The sequence below is a fragment of the Piliocolobus tephrosceles genome, chromosome 15, assembly GCF_002776525.5.
Source record: "Piliocolobus tephrosceles isolate RC106 chromosome 15, ASM277652v3, whole genome shotgun sequence".
Taxonomy (NCBI): domain Eukaryota; kingdom Metazoa; phylum Chordata; class Mammalia; order Primates; family Cercopithecidae; genus Piliocolobus; species Piliocolobus tephrosceles.
Genome location: NC_045448.1, coordinates 1,471,938 through 1,495,101, shown reverse-complemented (window position 1 = coordinate 1,495,101; position 23,164 = coordinate 1,471,938). Strand labels below are relative to the sequence as shown.

Genomic DNA, 23,164 nt, shown 5'->3' with positions numbered 1-23,164 from the left:
TGGGCGACAGAGCGAGACTGTCTCAAAAAGAAAAGAAAAAAAAAGAAGAGGCATTGATGGCTTGGAACTCTGTGAGTGCATGCGTGGAAGTGTGAGTGTGATCTGTAAGCATGTTTGCATGTGTGTGCATGTGTGAGTGGTAAACATTTAAGTGTGCATGTGTGTGTGCATGTGTAGCTTTTCAGCAGGCATGGCATGTACCTGGAGAGGAGGAGTGTTGAGGAAGGTGAAGGCCTAGGATGTATGAATATGTGGGGGAAGCACTTTGGCGAACACAGAGATCTGATATGTCTGACCCCAGGACGTGGAGTCGCTGTTGCTTGGAGCAGATGTCTTGAAGGCGAAGACTAGGAGCTGAACTTAGGAAGATCTCTTTCATCTGTGGAGTGATGGCCCAGGCTACCATGTTTGGAATTTCTTCTGTAGCTAGTGGGCAAAGATGGAAGGTCTCTGAGCGAGGTGACCTAGCCAGAGTCTGTGTGAGGCTCGCGGGAGGGCGCGCTTGCTGTGGGGAGGGTGTGTGTGTGGACGGCTTCCACCAGGCAGGAGGGCCTTCTGGAGTTGAAGGCCAGTGCCATGGAAATCAGTCCCAGGATTCTGCCAGAGGAATGGAGAGGAGGGCCCGGGGGCTAGGAACATTTTGGAGGTAGTGTGAAAGGGAGTGGCGATCTTCTGGACATTGGAGGAAGAGAGCGTGAAGCCTCAGTGGACCGAGATGTACAGTGACAGGTGTGTCAGGAAATGCCCTGCTCGGCGGCGTGTGGAGACGGTGGTGTGCACTCGTGTGGAGGTGTGGTGACTGTCTCTTCCGCGGGGCGTTTAAAGTGAAGTTGGAGCAGCGTCAGCCTGGACTGGTGAACGTGGGTCGGGCTCCATCAGTTAGGGGTCTCACAGAGAAGAGCTGCTGGTTGAAACCATGAGACTGCTGAGTGTGGAGGGGAGACAGGGCCCAGAAACTGAGGCTGTGGAGAGAACACCTGTGTTTGGGGCTGGAGGAGGGGAGGAGCAGTTTTACCAAATGGGAGGTGAGCAGGTTTCCAGCAGGAAGGGCTGGTTGCATGGCGCACAACAGGTTTCATGAGCTGGGGGTAGATAGCCCCATGTCAGCGGCAGAGGTGCCAAGGGGTACCAGGCTGTATGTCACATCCTCCAGGGGAATTGAGTGCCATGTTGCTTTTCTCCATGCGCAGGTTACCACTACAACGACCTGGTGTCTCCGCAGTACCTGAACCTCATCGCAAACCTGTCGGGCTGCACCGCCCACCGGCGCGTGAACAACTGCTCCGACATGTGCTTCCACCAGAAGTACCGGACGCACGACGGCACCTGCAACAACCTGCAGCACCCCATGTGGGGCGCCTCGCTGACCGCCTTCGAGCGCCTGCTGAAATCCGTGTACGAGAATGGCTTCAACACCCCCCGGGGCATCAACCCGCACCGGCTGTACAACGGGCACGCCCTTCCCATGCCGCGCCTGGTGTCCACCACCCTGATCGGGACGGAGACCGTCACCCCCGACGAGCAGTTCACACACATGCTGATGCAGTGGGGCCAGTTCCTGGACCACGACCTGGACTCCACGGTGGTGGCGCTGAGCCAGGCCCGCTTCTCCGACGGACAGCACTGCAGCTCCGTGTGCAGCAGCGACCCCCCCTGCTTCTCCGTCATGATCCCCCCCCACGACTCCCGGGCCAGGAGCGGGGCCCGCTGCATGTTCTTCGTGCGCTCCAGCCCCGTGTGCGGCAGCGGCATGACCTCGCTGCTCATGAACTCCGTGTACCCGCGGGAGCAGATCAACCAGCTCACCTCCTACATCGACGCGTCCAACGTGTACGGGAGCACGGAGCACGAGGCCCGCAGCATCCGCGACCTGGCCAGCCACCGCGGCCTGCTGCGGCAGGGCATCGTGCAGCGCTCCGGGAAGCCGCTGCTCCCCTTCGCCGCCGGGCCGCCCACCGAGTGCATGCGGGACGAGAACGAGAGCCCCATCCCCTGCTTCCTGGCCGGGGACCACCGCGCCAACGAGCAGCTGGGCCTGACCAGCATGCACACGCTGTGGTTCCGCGAGCACAACCGCGTGGCCGCCGAGCTGCTCAAGCTGAACCCGCACTGGGACGGCGACACCATCTACTACGAGACCAGGAAGATCGTGGGCGCGGAGATCCAGCACATCACCTACCAGCACTGGCTCCCGAAGATCCTGGGGGAGGTGGGCATGAGGACGCTGGGGGAGTACCAGGGCTACGACCCGGGCATCAATGCTGGCATCTTCAACGCCTTCGCCACCGCTGCCTTCAGGTTTGGCCACACGCTGGTCAACCCACTGCTTTACCGGCTGGACGAGAACTTCCAGCCGCTTGCACAAGGTCACCTCCCTCTCCACAAAGCTTTCTTCTCTCCCTTCCGGATTGTGAACGAGGGTGGCATCGACCCGCTTCTCAGGGGGCTGTTCGGGGTGGCGGGGAAAATGCGTGTGCCCTCGCAGCTGCTGAACACGGAGCTCACGGAGCGGCTGTTCTCCATGGCACACACGGTGGCTCTGGACCTGGCGGCCATCAACATCCAACGCGGCCGGGACCACGGGATCCCGCCCTACCACGACTACAGGGTCTACTGCAACCTGTCGGCGGCACACACGTTCGAGGACCTGAAAAATGAGATAAAAAACCCTGAGATCCGGGAGAAACTGAAAAGGTGAGCTGAAGAGGCCGTGTGGGTGGGCTCATGTACCTAGGCACCTGGAAGACCCAAACCGTGGGTGTGTGTGTTATTTGGCTCTGTGTGTGTTTTGTGTCGTGCAGAGATGAGATGAAGCAAGTCCATGAAGGTCAAGATGGGAACCTGCAGCCTTCGGTGGCTGTGTGGCTGTGGGGAGGGGGCAGAGCCAGGGGTGGACGGACCGTGGAGGGCCCTTCCGCCAGCCTGTTTTCCAAGAGACCAGCTTTGCTGAGCTGTGGCACGTTTTCAGCTTGGAGATGAGCTATGCTTTTCTGGCAGAAGGGTTGACTGCAGAGAACAATACACTTCACACCAGAAAACACCAACTGACACTGTGGCTGTTGGGGGCGGTGCTTCAGGTGCCTGCTCTTGTATCAGGGGCAGAGAGGCAGAGCTTGGTGTCTGCAGAACCGGGCCCTTGGGGCCACCAGCCCCTAAGGCTTGGCCTGTAGCATCTCCCATACTCACTGTTGCCCAGACCTAGGCCTGTGGGGCCACCTGCCCGTGACTGCCACAGATAGCGCCGCTTTTGAGCCACGGCCTTGATCACCTGTGGACGCAGTTCTCCTTGGCCTGCCGCAAAGGCAAAATGGGAGGCCGTCACCCCTGAGACAAGGAAAACTGGCCAGCTAGATTAGGTCACCTCAGGCCACGTGGGGCGGCAAAAATGGCAAAGTTTTACAGGCAAAGCAGCGACCACGGCACTACCCAGGCCTAGGACTGGGGTAGGATCAGGGCTGCCTGGTCCATAGCCAGTCCCCTTCCCAGGACTCGGTGTCCCAGTGGGGTTCTGATTAACTCAGATTTCCCCAAAGTGGAGACATTCAGCGGCTCCCCTTTTTGCTAGATATTCACATCTTTTACTCACTACCTTTTTTGCCTGTTATTTCTACCAGATTTGCTTTTTGTATTTTAAGGAAATAAAAATAATTGCAAACAGGCGTGATGGCTCACGCCTGTAATCCCAGCGCAGTGGGTGGCTCATGCCTATAATCCCAGCACTTTGGGAGGCTGAGGCAGGTGGATCACAAGGTCAGGAGTTCAAGACCAACCTGGCCAAGATGATGAAACCCCATCTCTACTAAAAACTACAAAAATTAGCTGGGCGTGGTAGCAGACACCTGTAGTCCCAGCTACTCGGGAGGCTGAGGCAGGAGAATTGCTTGAACCCGGGTGGCAGAGGTTGCAGTGAGCCGAGATTGCACCGCTGCACTCCAGCCTGAGTGACAGAGTTGAGACTCCATCTCAAAAACAAAATAATAATCAATAAAAATTAAATAATTGCTCATCATTATTTTCCTGTTATGATTCTTCTCAGTCCTTCGATTATGAATCAGATCCACAGGTCATTGTGTATTAGGACGTATTATTCCCATTCAAAAACATTGTTTTAAAAAGAAGGAAAACCTTTCTTCTTAAGACTGTTTTCCCGTATTTTCTGGACTCTCCAGTTGACTCCTAAGTTACTTAACGCTGAAGTTAGGACATACCCCGTTAGGATCTGACCTGTGCCTTCTAAAGGAAAGTGATTTTTTACTTGTAATTTATTGTAAGTTATGAATAAATGAGCATGATGTCCTATGAAGTTTAATATGTTCCACTGTTCGTTTAAATAACGCTCTTAAATTACTGGCGTTTGGAAATGTGTGCGCACTCCATTAATCCAGTGTAATTTTTTGTCGTGGTTTTGCTGAATTAGGACTGATGTGAACTGTCTGTGTTTTTTATGTGCTTAAATATCCTCCTTTGTTCTTGTCCAAACTGACACAGATTACTCTCCCAGCTGATTCTCTCTTTTGCCAAACTTATTTCAAAACATTTCAAAAGAACTAGATGTGGAGCCCAGTGCTGGGTGGACCATGGCTGCGTTGCGTGCTAGGCCTCTGGTAAAGAAGTTAAGGACGTTACCCACACACTGAGCCCTTCGTCTGTTTCTGTTTTCCTGTCTCAGCCCATTGCTGACTAAGGGGAAATGAAACATAAATATGAGAAAAGTTGCATGACCATCGGAGACCATGGGGCTGGGAGGACTTCACAGGGCAGAGGGGTTGCCTTCAGCAGACGTTAGAGATTGTGTAGTTCTCATCTACTTTGTGTTTTACGGCGGCACGGCGAGTGGATGGCATGGCGTTGGCCCGGGCTCGCCTTTGCTGCCCATCCCCAGCCATGGGACATTCTGGAACTGCGAGGTCTCTTCCCTGGAGGAAGCTCCGTGGATTCGGGTGGAGGCTTTAGACTCTGGTGAGCCTAAGGAATGTGACTATTCCAGCCCCTGTGACGGTGGGTCCCTCCCAGAGGTGGGGGACAGAAGAGAGCAGGCACCCAGAGCAGGAGCCACCCAGAGCAGGAGCCGCCCGGAGCAGGAGGGAGTCCTCTGGGAAAAGGTGTGGACGACTCTGGTGGCCCCAGTGTGCTGTCTTCAGCCACAGACCAGATGCCGCCAGGGTCCTCCCGACCAAGTTTCACTCCCAGGGGACATCTTGGAGCTAGAAGTTCAGCCTGAATGTCATTGAACTTACAAGAAAAAGGGACAATTTGTCTGTCTTTGAAAGACTAAATGCTAGTTTACATAAAATTGTGTTTATTCTACGGTAAGACCGGGGCCACTAAGGACACAGCCCTGTGTGCATCCTGTTCAGTCAGCAACAAAATCTCTCTTGATCCTAGGGGTCAGTGGGTGGTCACTGATTTGAGTTTTGTAGAAAAGGGCAATGAGGATTATAGAATGTACATGTTAAAAATTGAGCTTTGAATAGCAGTTGAAACAGGCATCATCTGCTGCGTAGTCAAGTTCTAAGATGAGATTAGATGATTTGTGGTAGAAGTTGTGACATGTTGCTTATAAGCCTGTGTTTCTAAGGAATTGGAAGAAGTCGATGAAAATGTTTGTTTTTGAACGTATAAACCTAAGTTTCTTTTGTCCTATCTTTGCGTAGCAGATATTTTCTTTTATGGCAAATGTATTTTCAATATATAGTAGAATCAAATGTTATTCTTTAAAAATGTATCTATATACTTTTAAAAATAAACATGAACAATGAACTATATACATTTAGCTATATATTATTTATTGTTCATATGTTTATTTTAAAAAGGTTGAAAGGGTATACATTATGATGTTAAGCGTGGGTATCCCTGAATAGTAGGAAAAGGTATGGCTTAAATTTTCTTCCTTATGTTTTCTTGACTTTTCTAAATTTGTTATAATAAATGTTTGTGTGTGTGTGTGTGTGTGTGTGTGTGTGTGTCTCACATATATAACAGAAAGTAGGGAAAATCCTTTAAAGAATAGTAGAGAGATGCTGCAAAGAAGTAAAGATTTTCTTTGTTAAGTAAAATTCTAAATAATCTAAAATAGTGATGGAAAGAACTGTTTTCATATTTGCTGTATTTTTTACCACGTCCAGCTTTGTTAGGTAAATTTCAGTTTTCTCTTTATTTTTTAGGTTGTATGGCTCGACACTCAACATCGACCTGTTTCCAGCACTCATGGTGGAGGACCTGGTACCTGGCAGCCGGCTGGGCCCCACCCTGATGTGTCTTCTCAGCACACAGTTCAAGCGCCTGCGAGATGGGGACAGGTGAGCACGTGCACCAGAAAGGGGGGCACACTCCTAAGCCGCCTTCTCAGGGACTCCAGAGGAGAAGGGCCGTCCTGGTTGAGAATGAGGGAGGCATGAGGCCCTGGTGTCTTCTGTGCACCGCCTTGGACTTGCATGTCCTCGCAGCCTCAAAACTCAACCACACCAGGTTCAAAGATGCTCTTCCCACCCCTTCATTTGTAGGAATATTTCTGTTCCTGTAAACCTATTGGACAGTCCATACAGCTAAACCACTGTGGGACTTCAGAGAAGTTTGGGCTTCGGGCAAGACCTTTGTTTTGCCTCTTGTCTACTGTTACTACTTTAATGTAGTGGAAAGGCAGGCCCTACCTGTTACTATTTCAGCAAACCTACAATAAGTGCCATACCAGTTTTTTTTTTAAAGTAGCCCATTGTCTTTGTTGCTAGTCAGAAGAGCTAACACTGTCGTTTTTACACCAGATTGTCTGCCTTTGCTTTTGTCATGGAGTAGGGGATGTGAGCCGTGTGTGAGTCCATTTTTAAGTGACACCTAATCAAACCTAGGGGTTTCTGTATTGCTGTGAACTAAGTAGGGGGAGATTTTAACTCAGCTCCTGGTGACCTGTGAGTCTCCTGCCCTTCTCTGATCCTGCTTTCATTTTGGGGGATCCAGGTTGTGGTATGAGAACCCCGGGGTGTTCTCCCCCGCCCAGCTGACTCAAATCAAGCAGACGTCTCTGGCCAGGATCCTATGCGACAACGCGGACAACATCACCCGGGTGCAGAGCGATGTGTTCAGGCTGGCGGAGTTCCCTCATGGCTACGGCAGCTGTGACGAGATCCCCCGGGTGGACCTCCGGGTGTGGCAGGACTGCTGTGAAGGTGCGTGCCAGAGGCACCACGTCTGTTCCTTTCTCATCCCTGGTTTTGGTGACTGCTTGGCGGGTGCTTAATTACCTGCAGATGTCACCCTAATCTTGAAAACTGAAAACAAAATACTCAGCTTTAGATTTAAATTGTGCTGTATCCACGCTGAGATGGACTGCGGAGCCAAAAATATAAACAAAGGTGGTGATTCTGAGGAAGTGGCAGTGCTATGGGAGAACATTCATGATTAACTAAAGCACTATGTAAGAGAAACAGAAACCCAGACTTCAGCAAGGTGTGCCCCTAATTTTTCCTTAAAACCTAATGTATGTCTAGCTTACAGTACTTGTGTAGCCAGATAAAAGACAAAAATCAAAATATGAAAGAAGCATATCAAATATATCAGGTTTTCTTTAAAAAATTATACTGAATGTTTTAAATATCTGTAACGTAAATGACTGAAGATAGGTGTTGTAAAGTGTCTCGTGAGGAGCCCTGCAGGTAGGAGGTGGCCTCATGATCGGCATCGGGGGCCTGTAGCTGAGGGACGCCCTGACATCAATCCCACAGCCCCGGCACTCGTGCCCTGCCCTGACATCCATCCCACAGCCCCGGCACTCCTGCCCTGCCCTGACATCAATCCCACAGCCCCGGCACTCCTGCCCTGGCGCGCCAGGTCCCCTTCCCTGCAGAGGCGTCAGTGGCCTGCTGAGTGTGGCGATGGTTCTCCTGGCTGAGTTCCTGCTTCGCATTCCTAACTCCCAGCCTCGGTTAACCTCCATTTCCATTACTAATTTGAACATAATTTTGGCTTTATTCAAACTATGATCAGAGCCCCATAAAATAGCAAACTGGGGATGTTTAGAACCCAAGTTGTGGAGTGCTCACTCTTGTGGTGAGAGGAGCGGGGCCCACCACCATGGGGGGGTCTGAGGGCCTGCGGTGAGCGTGACGGGGAGGTGGGGCCAGACCCTGGCCTCACCCGGCGCTCTGTGGAGCTTGTGGTGTCTGTGGACACTGGGTAGTTTAAGAAGAGATACAAAGTTCAGATACTGTAGACATACTCTCCACCACCTCATTTTTCCTGAAGTAATAGTTCTGACCCAGATCTTATTTAATTTAGTAAGTGTTGAAATCTGCATTGATAATAGAGCTGTGTTTTAGCAGCTTCTAAAAGAGCGTTTGCCTGTGTGTCTGTGTGCGACTGTGGGGTGTGTGTACCTGTGGGGTGTGTGTGTGGTGGGTGTGTGTGTGGTGGGTGTGTGATCTAATTCTGCATCTGCCTCCTTATCTGCCCCCGCCCCACCACCCACATACACATGCAGGGAAGTATATATGATAGGAGAATTCACATAAAAAATAAAATTAGGCCGGGCGCGGTGGCTCAAGCCTGTAATCCCAGCACTTCGGGAGGCCGAGACAGGCAGATCATGAGGTAAGGAGTTCGAGACCATCCTGGCTAACACGGTGAAACCCCGTCTCTACTAAAAAAAAAAAATACAAAAAGCTAGCTGGGCGAGGTGGCGGACGCCTGTAGTCCCAGCTACTCGGGAGGCTGAGGCAGGAGAATGGCGTAAACCAGGGAGGCAGAGCTCGCAGTGAGCTGAGATCCAGCCACTGCACTCCAGCCCGGGCGACAGAGCGAGACTCCGTCTCAGAAAAAATAAAAAAAATTAAAAAAAAATAAAATTATGCTTGCTAGGTACCCAATTTTCCAAATCATTTACATGTTTGTTATTACATCTGTCGGAAACTTGTATCTGTTTTTTTGTTTTGTTGTTTTTGTTTTGTATCCTCACTGGTTTATCCAATTCAAAATACTTTTCTACAAGCATGGTAGAAAATGTGTTCTGTTGTAGAAAATTGTGCTGTTGAAAATGATTAGGAAAAGCCAATGATACAAAAACCATTTTCTGGTAACTTTACCAGGCCCCTGTTAGCTGCTTATTAAGAAGCACAGCCAGGTTTTCTGTTCTTTTGCTAAGAAAATCCAAAGTCCTTTGAAAGACTTCATCTTTAAAGCCAGTCTTTGTTCCCCTCATGTTACAAGCCCCTCCTCCACTCAGGGGCACTGTGGGAGAAGCTTAACTGCCTGAAGCAATTGCTGACATTGTTTCTTCCCGATACTTTTCTCTCTTAAAATAACAGGCATGGCCTTAAGCTGACACAGCTTAGAGAATGCTTGATAAGCTTTACCTCTTTTTATTTTACCCCAAAAGCCATATTTAAATACAGCAGAAAAATATGAAAGCAGAACTCAGATTTGACAGAACCAAATGTCAATTCTATTTACTTTTCAATTAAACTTTTTAGAAAGGCACACTGGGGGCTGGGCGGCGGCCCACGCCTGTAATCCCAGCACTTCGGGAGGCCGAGGCGGGCCGATCACCTGAGGTTAGGAGCTCGAGCCTGGCCTGACCAACATGGTGAAACCCCGTCTCTACTAAAAATAACAAAAATTAGCCAGGCGTGGTGGTGGGCACCTGTCATCCCAGCTACATGGGAGGCTGAGGCAGGAGAATCGCTTGAACCCAGGAGGCAGAGGTTGCCATGAGCTGAGATCGTGCCATTGCACTCCAACCTGGGCAACAAGAGCGAAACTGTCTCAAAAAAGTAAATAAATAAAAATAAAAAGACACATTTAAAATGAACATCCTTGAGGTGCAACTCTTCGTCATCCGCTTCACTGATGCCTACACCAAGTGCTGTGTGGCGTCTGCACTAGGTCCAGGAAGCCGGCCTGCTCCTGGCTTGGCCAGCCTGGGCAGCACAGAGCAGGTGCAGGCCAGGCCGCTGAGCAGGTGTGGCCCAGCCGTGCCCTGCGGCGTGAGGAGGAGATGGCCATCCTGGAGGGATGGGGGTCCCATCAAAGAGTTCAGGGGTTGGGGCTGATGGGTGCTTTGGCAGGGACCCCACAGTGCCTGGGACCGTGTCCTGGCCCTGCTGCTTCCCTGTCGCCCTGGAATTCTACCGGGGACCCACCCCAGACCTGCACAGCCCTGGGTGGGCCTGCCAGTGAGGTCATTCTTGTCCTCAGGGTGTTGCTGGGAGGGGCTACGGTAGTCTGGGAGGCAGCTGCTGTTTTAGGATGTATTTGTGTGCCCAGGAGCCGTTTCAAGAAACTCTTCTCTGCTCCTGAGACAATTTGTGGGTGGAATAAGCAAGGGGTCCAGCCAGCTGGGTTTACTCAGAAGCTGCATAGTTAATGCGGAAATAAACAACAGGTCATTGGACTGTTTATGGGCTCTGCTCTGGGGTCAGAAGGGGCTTTAGGCCTCTGTCTTGAAGACACTCCCTGCTTCTTTCCAGCCAGTCAGGCAAATACCAGACCAGAAGGAGCCGGCCGCCCTTCACGGGAGACAGGAGAGCTAGCGTGGGTCTGAGGTTTATGCTGCACGTGCCTCTTCTCTTCTCGTAGAATTTCTACTCAGTGGCTTCCTGAGACATTAGCATTTTGCAAAGGTCCATATTTGCCCTTCACTTCCGTTCTCTGCCACAGCTTTCTTGGGTGAGGATGATGTACAAGACAGACTAAACACCCTATCACTTCGTTAGATGGTGTGTCCACAGGGCTCAGGAGGGAGACAGCACCGAGGGCCCCTCACTCACCCGGGGCTCAGGAGGGAGACAGCACCGAGGGCCCCTCACTCACCCGGGGCTCAGGAGGGAGACAGCACCAAGGGCCCCTGACTCACCCGGGGCTCAGGAGGGAGACAGCACCGAGGGCCCCTCACTCACCCGGGGCTCAGGTGAGGTATAGCACTGAGGGCTTCTCAGTCCACCACAGGTTGAGAAGGAAGCCACACGTAGGCAGGGAGGCGTTTGGGCTACATTCAGGAGAAGCAGGGCCAGGCCCGCCTCTTGTCTGACAGTGGGGCTGGCGGTGTGATGCAGGTAGTGTAGCATAACTTTAAGGCACTTCAGAGTGCGGATTGTCACCTGGCCGTAGGGGAGGGACCCCCAGACAAGAGCAGACTCTGATCTCCGAGGCAGAGTGGCTGCGCCTCCATCTGTGGGTGGAGGGAACTCAGCGAGGGTGTGGTTATGGCGTGGTGGGTGGTGTGGGCCTCCTCAGTATGCCCAGCGGTCCTCAGGGCGGCCGGTGCCGTGAGGTCACGAGGGCAGGGGCACAGTGGAAAGAGGCTTGACCCCTCAGGGCAGGAGAGGGTAAGAGCTGCAGACCAGCTGCCAGGTTGCCTGATTTAAAGGTGCCACAGTGTGCTCCACGGGCAGCCAGTGAAGACTGTTCATAGTTGGCAGGATGTGCTTTATTTCCCTGAGGTCAGAGCCTTCAGAGCTGACATTCTGCTTTGTGCTTCCGTTTTAGACTGTAGGACCAGGGGGCAGTTCAATGCCTTTTCCTATCATTTCCGAGGCAGACGGTCTCTTGAGTTCAGCTACCAGGAGGACAAGCCGACCAAGAAAACAAGACCACGGACAATACCCAGGTATGGTGGTCTCTGAGGTCGGTTGATGTACAGCGGGGCCCTCACACTGCGGGCATCGAGCAGTAGGACCGGCATCCTGTTGTGGGCCTGTGGTGAGGATGGTTCCTGGCAGGGACGTCCCGGGGCACTGGGGGCCAGGCTGCAGCCTGCGTCCTGCTGTGCTGCCCGCTCAGAGCATCAGGGGCGGTGCACACCCAGGAAACCTTGAAATGAGACCCTGTGTGACTTGCGGAGATTGTATTTCCCTCCTCCTCCTTTCCCTCACCGCAGTGTTGGGAGACACGGGGAACATCTCAGCAACAGCACCTCAGCCTTCAGCACACGCTCAGACACACCCGGGACGAATGACTTCAGAGAGTTTGTTCTGGAAATGCAGAAGACCATCACAGACCTCAGGACACAGGTGAGGTGCCTGGGGGCCTGTGTCCCCCCGTCCAAGACTCCGCAGCAGCACAGCCCTGCCCCAACCTTCTGGGGATGCCGCTTTACTCCCAGGCGACTGTTCAGCTGCCCACACGGGACCCTGACCCTGGAGCCCTGGGGTGTCGTTTCTGCATGCTGGGTCGGGCTGGGCCGTGTGCTGCTGGTGTCCCTGGGTTTCCCAGCAGATGGGGGTCACCAGGCAGGGGCAGTCTGTGTCCCAGCCGTGGGACTGCCAGCCAGGTGACCTTGCTGGAGGGAACACAGGATCAGGGTGCTGTAGGAGAGTTCAAACGTGAAGTCCTGTTCTTAAGCCTCTTACTCAGGAATAACTCGGAATCATCTCTCCCAGGGCGTGGTAAGGAGGCATTTCCAGTTCAGTCCTCCACCCCCGATCCAGCCTCTCCGGGTGTGAGGAAAGTCCTGGTGTCTGTGGTACGACCATAGGGATTTTCAGATGGGGCTCGTCTCGGGCTCTGCAGAAATCCTGCAGAAATGAGTCTGTCCTCTCCTTCCTATCCCAGGAACGAACTTCTGCTTTCTTTAGTGCCTGTGGTGGGATTATCTCTGGGATGTTACATAAGAGGGTGGAGATTGAGATCTGTGGCTAAATAAAAGGAGGTGCGCTCACTCCGCTGGTGTGGGTGGGATCCCCAGGGTGTGCGGGTCCTGGCTGTCTGCAGCACATTTAGCCTGCCAGCACAGCTCCTTTCCTACTCACAGGACTCTGAGCCCTTAGGTTTGGGAGAAACTTCTGTCATCTCCTAGTGTAGCCCCAAGGTAACCCCCAGCCACAGGGAGAGGTACCCTGACTGCTTCTATGCCTGCCGCCTCATCCCCTGCAGCTGCAGGTCCTCCTGCCTCTGCAGCCTGGAGACCAGGTGTGAGTCACCCAGCAGCTGCCAGAGTGGACAGCGTGCGGCAGGTCCTCCTGCCTCTGCAGCCTAGGGACCAGGTGTATATCCCCCGGCAGCTGCCCAAGTGGACAGCGTGTGGCAGGTCTTCCTCCCTCTGCAGCATAGAGAACAGGTGCACGAGCCCTGGCAGCTGCCAGAGTGGACAGCGTGTGGCAGGTCTTCCTCCTGCTGCAGGCTAGAGACCATGTGCACATCCCCCGTCAGCTGCCCAAGTGGACAGCATGCAGTGTTCACTCAGCTCCACCTGGCAGTAGGAGGGAAGCAGAGACAAACCCAGACTGACCCTTGGGGTCTGTGCTGAGGCCTGGGTGCCCCAGGGGTCCACTGGGGAGGTGGGTCTGTGAACCCCAAGGTCATTCAGGGCAGGCCTTGTGCACAGGTGACCCTGGACAGCAGAGCAGAGGCAGAGGGGGACCAGCCACCCCACCTGTGTCTGCAAATACCAATGCCCTGTGCCCTCCCATGTTGTTGATTCTGTCCACAGTGCTGTGACTTCCTTCCACCCTCAGAATGAACGGGCAGCTCCCAGGGTAGCAGTGCTAGGTCTGAGAAATGCGGATGTCCCTTGTGATTTTGCGGCCGGCAGCAGCACAGGGTGTGTGCCGTCTGTGGTCATTTCCCTGCACCCTGTGTGTGCAGAGGCGTTCATGTATCTTGGTGACTGCTGAGGCGCACGCAGGCTGCTGTGGTCATTGTTTCTCTCTGGCTGTGAATTAAAGCAGGTCAGCCACAGACACAGAGGTGACATGCAGGTCACCTGGAACCTCCGCAGACCATCCTGGCTGCCATCCCAAAGTGCTTTCTGGCCCCTGTGCCACTGCTCCTGAGGCTTCCTTCTTTTTTTTTTTTTTTTTTTATCCCCATCCCCATCCCCAAAGCTAGAAAGTTCTAAGCTTTGGTAACTTAAGTGCCAGTTGCTAATGAATGAGGCAGGCAGGAAAGATGGCTTTCATTTAGAAGCCGTATCTGAGGCATTTCCCGAAGTGAGTAACTAGTTAGGTTCTAGATGTCATGAAATGCAGAGGGTATGGTGAGGGGACATCCACCTTTTCCAGCATGATGTGTGCACAGGTGAGACACTGCTCTGGCACAGGTTGGGGATGACACACTTCTGGCTGACAGGAAATCAAAGAAGACGTTTTAATTGAAATGAGTGAGTGGGTGGCTCACAGCCAGCATCGTTGCTCAGTCAAAGCAGACAGCCTTACCAGTGGCTGAACATGCTGTATGAGAAGGCTTATTAGAAGAATTGGGATAGATACGATAAATAATTTGTGTTCGTTTCCGACATCACTGACAGTTTAGTTTCAGTTGCAGGGGACAGAAAACCCCAAATCCAGATGGCTTTAATGAGGTACGAGTTTTTCTGTCACTCCCTGCTGCGGCTCGGTGCTGTGCTGCGGGTGGCCTCTTCCCAAGGTCACCTCGTGGCCCAGGCATTTCCGGCCACTGTCACCCTGTCTGCCCCCCGGCCCTGCAAGATGCAAGAGAGGGTCTGAGGAAGGAGACCCTTCCAGGAGGCTCCTGCCACACGGTGCCTGGCACGGCGGTTGGAAAGGGCACCTTGTTATGGGGCCCCGTGCTTCCAGAGGAAAGCCCGTGGTGGTGTTACTCGGAAAACAGGCAGACTTGACTCCGGGGATTCTGAGTGGTCGTCGTTCATTCTGGTGGAAGTGTCGGTGCAGGACGTTCTTGTCCTCTGGTTGAATCTTGCTCCCATGGTCCTCTGAGAACGTCACCTTTGTGACCAAGGCTTTTATTTGACAGCACAGTGGTGGGAACGTCGTCTTTTGGGGCTTTTGGCCAGCCGTCGCCAGTCTAATAAGGACATTGGAGATTCTGTCAAAGTTCTTGAGAAATATTCTCCTCAAATGTTGTTTATTTTAAGGCATTATTTTCAGTGAAATAACGTATTTTAATACAAGAACTAAGCTGTTACTCTGAAGGGGCCAGTGAATGAATGTTCTGTGCTTTGCTGCAGATAAAGAAACTTGAATCACGGCTCAGTACCACAGAGTGCGTGGATGCCGGGGGTGAGTCTCACGCCAACAACACCAAGTGGAAGAAGGATGCATGCACCATTTGTGAATGCAAAGTGAGTATGGGGATCTGTCTTCACGCCCTAAGGTATACCCAAGTCCGAGAGTCCCATGTGACCACTCAGGTGGATGGCCCAGACGTCAGGGCCAGGCCCCTTCCCGCCCACCTGTGCCGGCCTCCATCCCTCCTTTACTCCTGTGGGAGCACCAGGCAAGCCCAGCTCTCTGTGCACAGAGGATGTGCTAGGAGGCTCCAAACCTCAGCATGGTCCACCCCACAGAGGGCGGGCAGCCCCTACTCTGTGCGGGGCCACGTGGGGCTGCTTGTGTGTACTGGCCTCACCTCCCACCAGCTGTGGCAGGAATGTTCGTGCCATGGAAACCCATGAGTGGGGCAGATCAGCTCCTCCCTGCAGAGCTGGTGGGTGAACACTGACCTGCCCGCCGCTGACCCTGTCCCATCTCCTGTCAGGGCTGGGGGTGTTACAGAGGTTGCGGGGTGACAGTCCCTCCCCTGCAGAAGGAGACCGGTGGCAGGTGGAGCGTGCCCTGGTGCCGGCAGAGGACAGACGTCTGGCTGGAACCAGGCTCCGTGGAAAGCTCAGGGCATAGTGTGAGGAGGCAGGATGGTGAGGACAGCAGGCCAGCCCGGGCGCCTCACTTGCCATGGCCATTGGGAGAGGGCGCATCTGTGTCCCTGAGCTGGTCAGGTTTGGGAAGGGCAGACTGGGGAAGAGCAAAGCCCTGTCCCTTCCTCTTTGTCTAGTCCCATCCTGTTTCCTGACAGCGTCCACCCCCAGACGCGGTCCAAGGGGATCCAGGTGTGAGGTGGGGGAGGTGCCCAGCTGGTGGTCTTGGCCCCTCAGGGTGAGAGGATACTGGGCATGGACAGAAGGGTGGGACGGGAGCCTCAGGGAGACTTGTTATGGGGGCGCCCATTAACTCATACCTGTCTGCAACTATGAAATCCTCAGAGAACCACAAAACCCATGCCCACAGGGCAAGCACAGTGGGCAAGGCAGGGGCCTCAGGGCAAGGCCTGACTCGTGGCCGTGGCTGACACCTGTCCCGGAGCTGACAGACTGTGCTCACCTGAAGGCCATCCCAGAGCTGACGGGCTGTGCTCCGTCTCTCTTCTCCAGGACGGGCAGGTCACCTGCTTCGTGGAAGCTTGCCCCCCTGCCACCTGTGCTGTCCCCATGAACATCCCAGGGGCCTGCTGTCCAGTCTGCTTACAGAAGAGGGCGGAGGAGAAGCCCTAGGCTCCTGGGAAGCTCCTCGGAGTTTGTCTGCTGTGCCATCGTGAGATCAGGTGGCCGAGGGCAGGGAGCTGCAGGCTGCAGACCAGGAAACACCCAGAACTCGTGACATTTCATGACAACGTCCAGCTGGTGCTGTTACAGAAGGCAGTGCAGGAGGCTTCCAACTAGAGCATCTGTGGAGAAAGAGGCGGAGCAGGTGCCCGAAGGGAAGCAGGCAGGAGTCCTAGCTTCACGTTAGACTTCTCAGGTTTTTATTTAATTCTTTTACAATGAAAAATTGGTGCTATTATTAAATTGCACAGTTGAATCATTTAGGCGCCTAAATTGATTTTGCCTCCCAACACCGTTTCTTTTTAAATAAAGCAGGATACCTCTACATGTCAGCCTTGCCTTGTTCAGATGCCCGGAGCCGGCAGACCCGTCACCCGCAGGTGGGGTGAGTCTCGGAGCTGCCAGAGGGGCTCACCGAAATCGGGGTTCCCTCACAAGCTATGTTTAAAAAGAGAATTGGTGTTTGGCAAATGGAACAGAACGTTTTATAAGAGTGTTCACAGGGACGCTGTCTGGGGTTGCAGTGCGAGCCCCCGGCCTCTTCCCTGGCACCCTCTGACCTCTCCTTCCTCTGGGCTCTCTGTAACATTTCACCGCGTGTCAGCATCTAGTCCCAAGACAAACGTTCCCGCTGCTCGAAGCAGCTGTGTAGCCTGTGACTCTCCCCGTGTCTCTTCCCTTCCACACTTGATTAGAACATTCATAAGCCACATTTAGAAACAGGTTTGCTTTCAGCTGTCACTTGCATACATACTGCCTAGTTGTGAACCGAATGTGAAAATCCTCCTTCATCCCATTGTGTATCTGATGCCTGCCGAGGGCCGGTCATGTGCCTTGACAGCACCGCCCCAGCCGGCCCTGGTCACGTCCACGTCCTGAACAGGAGCCGCCTACGGATGGCTCTTCCCAAGGGAGGAGGAGCTCGAGTGTCGGGAACTGTCTAACTTCAGGTTGTGTGAGTGCGTTAAAAAAAAAAAAAAGAAGAATCCCTATACCTCATTTCTATTTTTAAAATGCATGATGTTTTATGAAATTTTGTCCAGTTTTTAAGTATTAGATATGACAGAAAAACCATTTCCACTATGCAAAAGTTCTTTTAGAAGTCAGTGAAAATCAACTCTCATACCTCATGGTCTCTCTTTCATTGACCAAAACCTTCCATTTTTCTCTAAATACAAAGCGATCTGTGTTCTGTGCAACATGTCCCCGAACACACAGCTTCAGTGCAGCACGCTGACCTGAGTACCCACCGTGTGCCAGGCATAGTGGCATAGTGCTGGACACATGAGGCACCAAGGTCCGGGCCACCTGCCCTCAGCAAGGCCCAGCTGAGGTGGTGGAGGCGGAAGCCCCTGAGGTCACGGCCGTTTCAGTTCAGGGTGGCAGGTGTCCAGCACTGGGGTATGACGTCGAGGCTTCCATGGGGTGGGGGAGGCCGGCTGCCTTCTGACAGGATGGGCGCGTACAGTGCCTAGTGTGATCCGTGCATGGCTCGTGTTCCAGGAGCATGTCCTCCCAAGGGGACACCCAGACCCTTCCAGCACGAGCCTGCCACGTTGCTGTGGCAGAGGCAGCATTTCAGCTGTGAGGAGGGTCGTTGGATTCATGGATTTTATCTGTAAAAATGGTTGTCTTGACTTCTTATCCTCATATTGGTAAATGATTGATAAAATTGGTTGGCGTTTCATGACATATGGGCTTCTTTTGAAATAGCAAGTCAAATGTAGTGACCGAATTGTGGAAGAGATTTCTGTGAAACAGGAAATGTGTAAGTTCGTCTAAAAACTGACGGTTATGTAAGTTGCTGAGGCACTCAGATGACAGCGGCTTCCAGGTTCTCGAGTGTTCCGTGCCTCTTACGTGCCTTGGAGGCCTCTGCGGTCTCAGTGCTGAGGTGGCACACCTGTAGCACACCTGTGTAATGTGCGGTCTGGGCCAGTGACAAGCAATTGTGTTGTCTAAGCCAAAGGGGGAAGCTGACTGTTATTTACCAAAAAAAAATTCTGTAATTCAAACCAAAACGTCTGCGGAATCACCAGTTTGATACTCTCTGTAATCAGAACGGTGGGCAGTGCCTGGGTGAACGTGTCTAGCAGCCCCTGTGCGGGATCGCTGTAACAGGAGTGGAATGTACATATTTATTTACTTTTCTAACTGCTCCAACAGCCAAATGCCTTTTTTATGACCATTGTATTCAGTTCATTACCAAAGAAATGTTTGCACTTTGTAATGATGCCTTTCAGTTCAAATAAATGGGTCACATTTTCAAATGGAGAATGGCTTTATTTATTTATTTTTTTACCTGAAACCAGTACATGAGGCTAAAACTTTTCCAGGTGAGATCCAAAGCCTGAGAAGGGAAGGAGGTAGGTCCAGGAAAAAGCCCTAGAACTGTCCTAGTCACTAATGATTTTGTGACTAAATGTGAAAACATTACGAAAAATAAGGTATTAGATAAAGTTGACTTCCTTTTCCGAAGTAGCTGGGATGCTTTAACCTGACTGAATTTTGACAGGTGGGAGTGAGCTCTTGGGAAAAACCTCTGGCGACTAAATGCCCTTGCCTCCTGCAATTTTTGTGCTGTGGAGAAGGACATTTCTTTGTCAGAGAGGTATGTACAAGCAACTCACACACTGAGGTGTCTGTGACGGGCAGCTGCTTTTCCAGAAGCAAGAACGCAGGTCAGGAGGGCACAGTGCACAGAAGACGGACACTCCCTTTTCAGAGCTGAACCATGTGGGGCTCTGGGGCCAGAAGTCGGGGATGACGTGATAATTGCTGCGCCCCTCAGGCTGTGGTTGGGTGGGAGAGAGGAAGCTGCTCTGAAGGAAACTGGAATGGATTCGAGGGTGTCTTTATAGGGCCTGGAAAAAAATACTACTCGTCTGTATAAGGAGAACAATGAAATATTAAGGAAAAATTAAATATTATGTTGTTAAAATTGCCAAATCATTTCAAAATTAGAATGAGAAATTGAGCTGCTTTCATGGAATGTTTGTGAACATGGGATGAACACTCCTCAATCAACAAAAGACAAATTGGGTGCTTTTCTGTCACCAGGGAATGAATGCCATATGCCAATTTTAATTTAAATGAAATGCCTAATGCAAAACTAGCAAAAGTTAACCATATGTATCTTGTTTTAGTAATATGTGGAATGCATTGAAACATTCCTATTGCTTTTTGTTATTAACACTTAATACCTGTTTCTGGCGTGCAAAATTATATGTCAAATGACGTAAATATAGGCTTACCCGGGAGACATCGTGGGCTCAGTTCCAGACCACCGCAATCAGTGACTGTCTCAATAAAGCAAGTCATACAATGTTTTTGGTTTCCTGGTGCATATAAAAGCTGTGCTCACATTATACTATGATCTATTACATGCACAGAAGCATTATGTCTAAAAAATGTACATACCTTAATTTAAAAATACTTTATTGCTAAAAATAGTGAACGATCATCTGAGCCTTCAGTGTGCTGTAATCGCTCTGCTGGCGGAGGGTCTTGTCTTGATGTGAATGGCGCTGACTGATTAGGGTGGTGGTGGTTGAAAGTTGGGGTGGCTGTGTCAGTTTCAGAAAGCAAGACAAAATGAAGCTTAGCGCATTGGTTTAGTCTTACTTCCATGAAAGATTTATTTGTAGCAAGGGATCTTGTTGGAGAGCATCTTACCCACAGAATTGCTTATTTCAACATTGGAGTCAGTCCTCTCAAAGCCTGCTGCTGCTTTATCACATCAGCTTACGGAATATTCTAGATCCTGTGTTGTCAACAGTGTTCACAGCATCTTCACCAGGAGTAGAGTCCATCTCAAGAAACCACTTGCTTTGCTGATCCCCAAGAAGCAACTCCTCATCCTTTCAAGATTGATCATGAGACTGCAGCAGTTCAGTCCCATCTTTAGACTCCACTTCTAATTCTCTTGCTATTTCCACCATATCTGCAGTTACCACCTCCACGGAAGTCTTGAACCCCTCAGAGTCATCCAAGAGGGCAGGAATCAACTTTTTTTAACAGGCACTCCTGTTAGTGTGTATATTGTGACCTGCTCCCATGTATCATAAATATTTTAATAGCATCTAGAGTGGTGAATTCTTTCCAGAAGGTTTTCAGTTTACTTTGCCTCAATCCATTAGAAGAACCACTATCTACGGCAGCTACAGCCTAATGAAATGATTTCTTACTTGAAAGTCAAAATTATAACTTGATCCATGGACTGCAGAGTGGATGTTGTGTTAACATTCATCTCTTGCGTGACCAAGTGCATTGTCAATGAGCAATAATATTTTGAAGATAATTGATTTTTTCTGAGCAGTAGGTCTCAAGAGTGGGCTTAAAATATTCAGTAAGTCATGCTGTAAACATATGTGCTGTCATTCAGGCTTTGTTCTATTTATAAAGCATGGGCAGAGTTGATTTAGCATAATTCTTAGAAGTCTGAAGATTCTCAGAAGTAAATGAACATTAACTTCAAGTTAAGGTCACCAGCTGCACCAGCCCATGACAAGAGAGTCACCCTGTCCGCTGAAGCTTTGAAGCCAGGCATTCACTTCTCCTCTCCAGCTACAAAAGTCCTGAATGCATCTTTTTCCAATAGAAGGCCGTTGTGTCCACATGGAAAATCTGTTATTTAGTGTAGCCATCTTCATCAGTGACCTCAGAGCTTCTGGAGAACTTGCTGCAGCTTCTCCATCAGCACTTGCTGCTTCTTGCACTTTTATGCTGTGGAGACAGCTTCTTTCCTCAAACCCCAGAACCAACCTCTGCTAGCTTCAGAATCTATTTCTGGAGCTTTGTCACCACTCTCGGCTTTCATAGAATTGAATGGAATTAGGGCTTTACTCTGTGTTAGGCTTTGGCTTAAGGGCATGTTGTGTCTGACTTACCTTGTTCCAGACAATTCAGACTTTCTCCTTATCAGTCATAAAACTGTTTCACTTATTACTGTGTTTCATTATTAGTGTGTTCACTGGGGAAGCACTTTTAATTCCCTTCAAGAACTTTTTCTTGGCATCCACGACTTGGTTGTTTGGCACAAGAGGCCTGGCTCTTGGCCAGTTTCAGCCTTTGACATGCCTTGCTCACTAAGCTGAATCGTGTTTAGCTTTTGATTTCAAGTGAGAGACATGTGACTCTTCCTTTCCCTTGAACACTTAGTGTCATTGTAGGATTATTAATTGTCGAATTTCAGTATTACTATGTTTCAAGGAATAGGGAGGTCTGAAGAGAGAGAGAATAACCCATTTGGGGCCTAAAGCAATTAATAGTAACGTCAAAGATCATTGATCACAGATCACCATAACAGATACTATGAAAAAGTTTGAAATATTGCAAGAATTGCCTAATGTGCCAGAGACACAAAGTAAGCACGTTATGAGAAAAATGGCCCCATTGGATTTGCTCCATACAGGGTTTCCACAAACCTTTAATTTGTAAAAAAAAAAAAAAAAAAAAAAAAAATGCAGTATCTGTGGGCCGGGCGTGGTGGCTCACGCCTGTAATCCTAGCACTTTGGGAGGCCAAGGCAGGTGGATCACCAGAGGTCAGGAGTACAAGACCAGCCTGGCCAACATGATGAAATCTCGTCTCTACTAAAAATACAAAAAATTACCCAGGCATAGTGGCGGGCGCCGGTAGTACCAGTTACTCTGGAGGATAAGGCAGGAGAATCGTTTGAACCCAGGGAGGCAGAGGTTGCAGTGAGCTGAGATTGCGCCACTGCGCTCCAGCCTGGGCAACAAGAGCAAGACTCCGACTCAAAAACAAAAAAAAAGAAAAAAGAAAAATGCAATATCTGTGAAGTGCAAAAAATCAAAGCATAAAGTGAATTGTGCCTGTGGTTTTTTGTTTGTCAAAGAATTCACTAAAAGATTCTTGCATGCGTCTAGTGAACTTCCCAAATGTTTTCTGACAAAGTTTCAGGAAGGCATCTGAAGGCACCCAAACAGTTCTTCTGGTGAAACCAATTTATCACCACCCACAATTCTAGTCATGACACTCTGGAATCTCGGAGATGGAATAGATGAGTGAGCAAAGTGTATTTGCAAAAGAGTCATTTATTCCTAAGCTCTCACATGCTTTAAGTTTATCCAAATCCCTGCCATGTGACCAGTTGGAAGCCTCAGCTTGAACGGATTTAAGATTATCCTGTAATTACAGATGAGGAAAAATGGTCCCAGAAGGCTGACCACATTGCACCAGGCCACCAAACAATATGAGAGTCCGTCCAACATCAGCCCAGCCCCATGCGCTGTGGCACACAGCTGTGAGCATTGCACCTGTCGATACCCCAGCCTGCTTGTACCCACGCGGCTTTACACACCACTGTGAGGAAGCCCTGGTCATGGCTCCTTAGCTCAGTCCTGCTGATGGGCTGCCATTCCCAAGTTGTCCTTAACATCCTAGTGGCTATAACAAAGGCACTGAACAGCCACTACAGTTTTGGTTTTCATGTATTAAGTGTTAAGCCTTTGTGTTTAAAATCTTCACATTTTAGATTTACTTTCATTTATATTTATGGTAATAACTATGCTTACATCCCAAACCTGGGGATACTGACAGTCAGTTAGCATGTTTGAATCTGGAAGATTCCTGAAACTCCAGTAATGACTGATTTTATGTTTGTGGGATTTGTTAAAAATACCTCGGTCTGTGTTCACCATCACAGTATCTGAGTTTTCTTTGTTCCAGCTGTGGGGGCTCCAGAGGGTGGAAGCCAAGGTTGAAAGGCTAACATCTCCATTGTCCTTCCCGTTACGTCATGAACGTGTCCCTAACTTAACAGAGTGATCCTTTTGCCATCATAACTCTAGATGTCACCCTGATGGTCTAGTATAGTACCACCAAGAAACCACAATTTTCAGGAAGCACTTTGTG

The 23,164-nt window shown here is 50.6% G+C and overlaps 1 protein-coding gene across 1 annotated transcript in view; it reads left to right on the top strand.

The window, feature by feature from the left end:
* Positions 1 to 18,559, top strand: part of PXDN (peroxidasin) — a 111,612-nt gene extending 93,053 nt beyond the window's left edge. Inside the window, exons 17-23 of the mRNA XM_023192644.2 lie at positions 1,191 to 2,694; positions 6,165 to 6,299; positions 6,955 to 7,163; positions 11,476 to 11,596; positions 11,867 to 11,999; positions 14,915 to 15,028; positions 16,115 to 18,559. Coding sequence (XP_023048412.1) covers positions 1,191 to 2,694; positions 6,165 to 6,299; positions 6,955 to 7,163; positions 11,476 to 11,596; positions 11,867 to 11,999; positions 14,915 to 15,028; positions 16,115 to 16,234 — 2,336 coding nt within the window. The 3' untranslated portion in view covers positions 16,235 to 18,559. The remainder of the gene's footprint in view (positions 1 to 1,190; positions 2,695 to 6,164; positions 6,300 to 6,954; positions 7,164 to 11,475; positions 11,597 to 11,866; positions 12,000 to 14,914; positions 15,029 to 16,114) is intronic.
* Positions 18,560 to 23,164: the final 4,605 nt, after the last annotated feature.